The 8,470-nt window shown below is 38.4% G+C and overlaps 1 protein-coding gene across 2 annotated transcripts; it reads left to right on the top strand.

Moving 5' to 3' along the window:
* Positions 1-3,116: 3,116 nt before the first annotated feature.
* tmem230a (transmembrane protein 230a) lies at positions 3,117-7,326 on the top strand. 2 transcript variants are annotated; one of them, XM_060896530.1, is made up of 4 exons: positions 3,117-3,153; positions 4,365-4,463; positions 5,401-5,523; positions 6,895-7,326. In XM_060896530.1, the coding sequence occupies exons 2-4, from the start codon at positions 4,368-4,370 to the stop codon at positions 7,033-7,035; spliced, it is 360 nt and encodes a 119-aa protein (XP_060752513.1). In that variant the 5' UTR covers positions 3,117-3,153; positions 4,365-4,367; the 3' UTR covers positions 7,036-7,326. The 2 variants fall into 2 exon arrangements, with proteins under 2 accessions (XP_060752513.1, XP_060752512.1); XM_060896529.1 differs by having other exon boundaries at positions 3,124-3,252.
* The last annotated feature ends 1,144 nt before the right edge of the window (positions 7,327-8,470 follow it).

Consider the following 8,470-nt stretch of genomic DNA (forward strand, 5'->3'; position numbering starts at 1 on the left):
TCCTCAGTTTGCTTTTCCGTCTATTTTTAAAGGACGTTAAAAGTCATTAACAGAGTTATGAAAAGGAGAGAAAAAACAGGACATGTGATGTACACTAGGAAGCCATTAGAGCAGAAAATAATTCAATTCAATTCAATTCAAATTTATTTGTATAGCACTTTCTACAATTGACATTGTTTCAAAGCAGCTTTACAGATCATAAACATAGAACAAAAGGTTAATATAAAGAATAATATAAAGATTAATAGAATACAAAATTCAAGATTATTATTAGATAGATTTATCCCCAATGAGCAAGTCTGAGGTGACTCAGGCAGCAGTGACAAGGAAAAACTCCCTTGAATGGTAAAGGAAGAAACCTTGAGAGGAACCAGACAAAGGGGAACCTCATCCTCATGTGGGTGACACTGGAGGGTGTGATTATAAATATACAGTCTAACAAATATTGTATTGATGCAAAAGATCACATGGAGTCCTTTTTAGTATCGCAGAGTCCAACTGAAGCTAGGATTCTCAGAGTCTACCTTATCTCAGTGGAGGTCCAAAATCTTCATCGCATGGAAGACAATCTGAGCTGGTACAATTTCTGGATGCCTCGGGATGGGTAGAAAGAGAGAAGCAGTGGAGAGGAATTAATATATCTGCTGTTCATAATATTTGCAAGTCTAATGTAACAGTGCACAATATTATGGGATGTATTATGTGTACGCCTGACTAAAGAGATGAGTATTTAATCTACATTTACATTTATAGCATTTAGCAGACGCCCTTATATCCAGATGGACTTACATTTTATCTCATTTTTATACAACTGAGCAATTGAGGGTTAAGGGCCTTGCTCAGGGGCCCAGCAGTGGCAGCTTGGTGGACGTAGGAATCGAACTCACAACCTTCCGATTGATAATCCAACACCTTAACCACTAGGCTACCACATCCCTATTTAACTTCTTAACTTTTTAACTTTAACTTTAACTTTCCCATTTAAACTGAGAAAGTGTGTCTGAGCCCCGAACACTATCAGGAAGACTGTTCCAAAGTTTGGGAGCTAAATATGAAAACGCTCTACCACCTTTAGCAGACTTAGATATTCTGGGAACTAGCAGAAGTCCTGAGTTTTGTGATCTCAGAGAGCGTGAAGGATTGTAACGTGTTAGAAGACTAGTTAGATACATGGGAGCTAAACCATTAAGAGCCTTGTATGTAAGTAGCAGCAGTTTGTAATCAATTCTAAACTTAACAGGTAGCCAGTGTAGAGATGATAGAATTGGGGTTATATGAACATACTTTCTTGTCCTAGTGAGAACTCTGGCAGCTGCATTTTGGACTAACTGTAGCCTATTATAGTATAAGCGATATGATTTATAAAAGACAAGTTGCTGTCTAATATAACAAGGAGGTCTTTCACTGTTGAGCTATTAGTAACAGTACATCCCTCTAAACTGAAGTTGAATTGTGAGAATTTCTGTGTACTGGCTTTTGGACCTATAAGTAGTATTTCTGTCTTATCTCATCTTTTGATGAGATGTATAACTGTGTATCGTCATCATAACAGTGGAAACTAATCCCATGTCTTCTAATAATGTTCCCTAATGGAAACATGTATATCGAGAAAAGCAGAGGTCCTAGGACTGATCCTTGAGGGACCCCATAATTAACTGGCAATAAACTGGAGGATTCACCATTTAATTCTACAAAATGGTATCGATCAGAAAGGTAGGATCTAAACCAACTTAAAGCCTGTCCATGAATACCTGTGTAATTTTGTAAGCGATCTAGAAGAATGTTGTGATCTATAGTGTCGAATGCAGCACTAAGGTCAAGTAGAACTAATAGTGAGATACAGTCTTGGTCCGAAGCTAAGAACAAGTCATTTGTAACTTTCACAAGTGCAGTTTTTGTGTTATGATGAGGCCTGAAGCCTGACTGAAACTTTTCAAAGATATTGTTCTCCTGTAAGAAGGAGCTCGGTTGAACAGACACAACCTTTTCTAGTATTTTAGACATAAACAGAAGATGTGAAATAGGTCTGTAATTTGATAGTTAATTAGGATCTAAATTCTGTTTCTTAAAATAAGCTCTAAAGTCTAAAGAATATCCACAAAAAAAATAAACAGATCAGAAACTTCTATATGATTCAGTGTTTTCTGGTGAAACTGATCACTGGTTTGAGATTCGTTTGAGCTGCCAGGAAGGATATAATAACTGAATGGCTCTTTACATCCGTGGCGAGCAGAAAAGCATCTCAGAATGTTCGATATAAGCAGATCGGGTTCCTTTCTAGTCAGACAAAGGTTGAGGGCAAGCAGTCACTAATAAAGTGATAAAATCACTTATTTAATGTAGTGTGATCAATATAACAACAACCTAGGAATTACAGGGAATGGAGAAACCCAGTGAATAGTTCACTTTTGTTCTCGGACATCTACTAACCCTGATATCCACTCATAAATGTGTTCCATTATTAAACCAGAAAGAGAACAAAGTGAAAATATTTTAGGGTATTTTAGACCACTCACTCATCATTTTCTACCGCTTATCCGAACTACCTCGGGTCACGGGGAGCCTGTGCCTATCTCAGGTGTCATCGGGCATCAAGGCAGGATACACCCTGGACGGAGTGCCAACCCATCGCAGAGCACACACACACTACGGACAATTTTCCAGAGATGCCAATCAACCTACCATGCATGTCTTTGGACCGGGGGAGGAAACTGGAGTACCCTAAGGAAACCCCCGGGGCACAGGGAGAACATGCAAACTCCACACACACAAGGTGGAGGTGGGAATCGAACCCCGACCCTGGAGGTGTGAGGACGAACATGCTAACCACTAAGCCACCGTGCCCCCTTATTTTAGACCATTTAAATGCAATTCAGGTGAGGCCCTATTACCATAAATATCTATGATACACACTTGTTTTATGCACGTAAATATCTGTTTAACAGAAATAGACTTACAGTTGACTTGGTCGGGTTATCTATCATGTCCTTACAGACTTACCGTTGAATCTGGACCTTTCCAATATGGCGGACGGTTTGACGCGTCGCGACACTCTCCAATATGGCGGCAAGCGTTTTAGACTGCGTTGCGAAAGAAGAAAAACGCCTAATGTCTAGCGACATACGTGACGTCACAAACCCGGAAGTAAACAAGGTAAAGAATGTAGCGTGAAGGCAAACAGTTATGTTGTTAAACACTTTTACTTTGTGTGAAAATAACCAATCTGAAGCCACTCCGGCAGATTTAGACAAAGTTAGTAACTGTTTTTTATTTTTATTTTTAGTATTTTTAAAATTTCTATATGCCGTTATTTGTATTAACTGTACTGAGATAAAATAAGTCAGAACAATGGCGTGTTTGTATGTTTACATTTTATCACCTTTATTTTGTCAAGATATTTTATCTCCTGTAATAAACAATTATATCTTCTTTATGTTTTTTAAACTCTAGATTATTTCCTTTGTGTGCCAATACTTTTGCACAGGACTGTATGTTTTAGTTATTATTGTTGTTTTTGTTGTTGTTTTTGTCGTTGTTGTTGTTTATGAGATGATGATGATGTTGATGATGATGATGTTGTTGATGATGATGATGATGTTGATGATGATGTTGTTGATGTTTATGATGATGATGATGTTGATGATGATGATGATGATGTTGTTGTTTATGATGTTGTTGATCAGAATCAGAATCAGGTTTATTGGCCAAGTGTGCTGATGTTGACACACACAAGACAATGCAGACGATGAGATACAATATAGACAGAATGAGTATTAAATATGAATACAGAATATATGACTGATCAGTTATGTACATAACGTGTGAGAAGTTCATGCTAGTGTAAATAACAATATTCTTATGTACAATATACAGCAGCAGTAGTGTGTGTAATATATACAGATGATGTGATGACTGACAGTCCTGATAATGCAGTACTTATAGATATGAAGCAGTGAATATAATTATGGTGAGGTGTTAATCAGGGTGATTGTCTGGGGAAAGAAACTGTTCCTGTGTCTGGAAGTTTTAGTAAACAGAGTTCTGTAGCGCCTGAGAGAAGGGAGGAGCTGAAAGAGGTTGTGTCCAGGGTGTGAAGGGTCAGTAGTGATTTTTACTGCCCGCTTTCTGGTTCTTGTATGGTACAAGTCCTGGGGGGTGGGCAGGGGGGCACCAGTTATTTTGTCTGCTGTTTTTACTGTGCGTTGCAGTCTGTTACTGTCCTGTTTTGTTGCTGATCCAAACCAGATGGTGATGGATGTGAACAGGACAGATTCAATGACTGCAATATTGATGATGATGATGATGATGATGTTGTTAATGTGCAGTAGTGATTTGAATATAATTGTAATCCATGTTGGCGTCAGGTCATGATGCCTGCTCGGAGCAGCTCAGGGGGAATCTCTAATAATAAAGTCAAATACTCCAGACTAGCAGACAGCGATGAAGGTTACATCGATCTGCAGGTGAGGAAGAGTAACTCTTATATGGAATTATAGTTATTTTCATCTTCATCTCCATTTATCCACTCTGTCCGTAATCTTTGTGTGATTAGCTGAGAAAAACAAGAGAGAAAAAAAACCTGAGCAGATTTTGAACCCTGTAAACTAAGTAAAAATTTATATATATATATATTATATTTAGTATATTATAGAAGCCCTTAAGCCTTTATTTTCTCACATCTACATTACAGCACAGTGAAATTGTTTCTTCACATATTATGAAGTGAAATAAAAACCTGGCTTCTTCTTCATTACCCTGCACGCATAATTAAATAATTAACCATTATTAATTATTAATAATAATGAACAGAATCCAGGCTTTAGTGTACAGAATTAGTACATTTTGCTAAATCTAATCCGAGACTGAAGCGAGTATAACACAGAGCTTCGTTTCTGTGCTAATCTCACATACGTTATTGACGCAGTGGATAAACATTAGGCTGATAAACACCATGCTGTCTCACATTTCAGCCGATTGCTGTTGTGCACGATACTTTACATTACCTCATGTAGCTGCTGCTATAATACTAATGTGTTCGTTCCAGTATTTCTGCACACGTAATATTGTTGAACACAGTATACACACTGTCTTTTGTCCTTTTGTCTTGTATTGTTTGTTTGCACTGTATTTTGTCCTTTTGTCTTGTTTGTCTTGTCCTTCACTGTGTACACCAGGTCACACAGACACACTTGATGTATCTAGGACTACTTACTAAGTCCTTAGCTCTGTCTTTGTTTTATGTAGCACCACGATGCTGGAGAAACGTTGTCTCATTTCACAGTGCACTGCGACAGCTATATGTGTTTGTAATGACAATAAAAGCTTTTTTTCTTGACATCTTGACCACTTTATTTAATACATGTCTGTAGTTCCTAATAAACCCTGTGTCTTTTCTCCCAGTTTAAGAGAAGTCCACCTAAAGTTCCATACAAGGCCATTGCTCTGGCGACGTTTCTCTTCCTGGTCGGTTCGTTATTAATTATTATCGGCTCTCTGCTCCTCACCGGTTACATTCACGTTGAGGTGAGCTTATATACATTCTCTATTCTGATTGGTCAAAAGGTTTCAATTCTCTCTATCAGCAGTTCAGCAGTAAACGGTAACTTTTACTGTGAGAAGAATAAATGTTTATTTAAATGTTTTTATTGGATAGAAAATGAGTCTCCAGTGTCAGAGGTAAAGCTGTCATTTTAAATTTTTTTTTATTCCTGACATTTTCAGGACAGGGAAGTTTACTTGTCTACACACACACACACCTCTCTCTCTCACACCCACACACACACACACACACACTCTCTCTCACACACACACACACACATCTCTCTCACACTCTCACACACACACACACACGCACACACGCTCTCTCTCTCACACACACACTCACATCTCTCTCACACACACACATCTCTCTCACACACACACACACGCACAAACACACACTCTCTCTCTCTCAAACACACACACACACACTCACATCTCTCTCTCTCCCTCTCACACACACACTCTCACATCTCTCTCTCTCTCACACACACACACACACACACACACACACACACACTCACATCTCTCTCACACACGCACACACACACACACTCACATCTCACACACACACTCACTCACATCTCTCTCTCTCACACACATAAACACACACACATACTCTTACTCACTCACTCACACACACACACACACACAAACACACACACATACTCTTACTCTTTCACTCTCTCTCTCACACACACACACACACACACACACACACACACACACACACACTCACTCTCTATATTCCTAACATTTTCAGGACAGGGAAGTTTACATGTCAGGGTTTCTCAGTACCATGACAAAGCTGATTTTTTGGTCTTATTAACTTTGACGGAGGAAGAGAGAGGGAATGAGGTGGGTGTTTATAGCACAAGCGAGAAGAGAAACCAGGTTCACGGACGTACGTTGAATGTAACCATAAAGTAATAAAAAGTTAATATCTCAAAAAATAAATTAAAGAACAGCGTATTTGGCAAGCTGCTGCGGTCACAGCGTCTGCTTCATCACACCACTCTGAAACATCATGACATCAAACTCATTCACTTCTAAAGATATAATTTGTCTCCGGAACTATTTTCACCCTCGGGTTTAGAACCTATAAGACGTTGTGTACTTTCTGTGTAGTTGAAGCTTGCGTCGTCTCCCTGGTTGAACCGTAGAGCCAATACAGTGGGTGCCAATACTTTTATTTCATGAAGACAGAAAGCCGTTATACACCAAATGGATTTTTTTTGTGAAGTGTGTATGTGTGTGTATGGTATGTAGAGAATGTGTAGAGTGAACAGGTTGTTGTGATTATATATATATATATATATTGAAAATGATTTCCATGTTTTATTTTTATTCTCTCAGAATCCAGACCGTACGATTCCCGTGCTCATCATCGGAGTGCTCATCTTCCTCCCTGGCTTTTATCACCTGAGGATCGCCTACTACGCCTCGAAAGGATACCGCGGTTATTCCTACGACGATATTCCAGATTTTGACGACTGATCCCGATCCTGATGGACAGTAATACACAAGCTGCATGACGCCTTTCCTCGTAGTTTCACTTCCTGCCACAGAGATCCGGGACGAGCGCACGGACATCCGCCGCGTCGTCTATCCGTTACACAAAATAAATAAATACGCATCGAAAATATTCTGTTATGCAAAATAGAATTTAGCGCTACGCACGAAACGCCAAAAGAAATGTCTTTGTACGTTTACGTGCTGCGTTTTTATGTACGATGTGACGTGTGACGTGCAAATAGTTACAAGTATAATAAACTATTTTTTACAGTATTGCTACATTATGGTTCATAAAGAACACCTTTCTAGTGCCGCTGGCTTCGTCTGCGTGCACTTACATGTTATACGTATCGTGTCTACCACAAGGGTGATTAAGCTTCGATAGGGTTGGGTGCAAAGGTTTGTGCCCCCTTCGAGCTTTTGAGTAAAAAAAATTCAATGAAAATGTTAAAAAATTATTTGTAGGCTTCCATAGAAAACAAAATGTAAAAAAAAAATATCTGAAGAATATTTATTTATTTGGAGTAATAAGAAAAAGACAGGATGATTTTTTTTTAACTTTTCAATGAGAAAGAAAAAGAAGCTGTTCGCAGATTATGAAGGTAAAAAGAAATAATATAATATAATGTTTTACAATATGCAATCACAATATGTTTTTCTCAGATATTGCTTTAATTGTGATTTTTTTTTTTTTTTTAGTAAATCACCTGATTTTTTTTTTAATTTTTTTTAAACGATTTTATTTTGTTGAACCCTATTCAGTTTAAAATAAATTATTTTTGTAGACACTAAAGGCGGGGTCTCCTTTGCCAATGTTGACATTTGAAATCACCAAAACAAACACGCCCCTAACCCAAATAGGTCCCACCCCTGTATTGATAGCTCCGCCCACACATACATACGTAACCCAGGCAACTAACGGAAAGAAACGTGTCTTTATCATAGCTGAAGTGAAGAACAATACGATTGTAGATAAACAAACAAGCAAAAATGACACACAATCATAATCATGTAAAGGACAAAGACATATATTAGTTCTGTGTAACAAAGCAAAACCAACGTTACTCACCTATCGAGAAGGAAAAAAGCGCCTCGGCGTCTTAAGTAAAGTTGGTCACATATTCACAGATTGGAGTTTCCCGAGTCAATAACTCCTGAGCTAAACGCTGTTACTACACAAAACACGGTTGTAGCTGCGTCTCTACATTACTACGATAGAAAAGAGGTGTTATTTGTGTAGTAACAGCGTTTAGCTCAGGAGTTATTGACTCAGGAAACTCCAATCTGTGAATATGTGACCAACTTCCTGCTCCTTCAGTTCTCTCCAGCGCTGGAAAGCTGATCCTATATTAACACGTCCTACTTCTTACCTTATCGTAAGTCTTTCTTCACTTTCTTTCTTTGTTTTTATCCTCCA

The sequence above is a fragment of the Tachysurus vachellii genome, chromosome 20 (genome assembly GCF_030014155.1).
Source record: "Tachysurus vachellii isolate PV-2020 chromosome 20, HZAU_Pvac_v1, whole genome shotgun sequence".
NCBI lineage: Eukaryota > Metazoa > Chordata > Actinopteri > Siluriformes > Bagridae > Tachysurus > Tachysurus vachellii.

What these genes read in the sequence shown, in the direction of transcription:
- tmem230a (XM_060896529.1), top strand. Translation starts at nt 3,184, where the DNA reads ATGTTGTTAAACACTTTTACTTTGTGTGAAAATAACCAATCTGAAGCC. An exon ending in AAGGTTACATCGATCTGCAG is followed by an intron (nt 4,464 to 5,400) that starts GTGAGGAAGAGT and finishes CTTTTCTCCCAG; the next exon opens with TTTAAGAGAAGTCCACCTAA. An exon ending in CCGGTTACATTCACGTTGAG is followed by an intron (nt 5,524 to 6,894) that starts GTGAGCTTATAT and finishes TTATTCTCTCAG; the next exon opens with AATCCAGACCGTACGATTCC.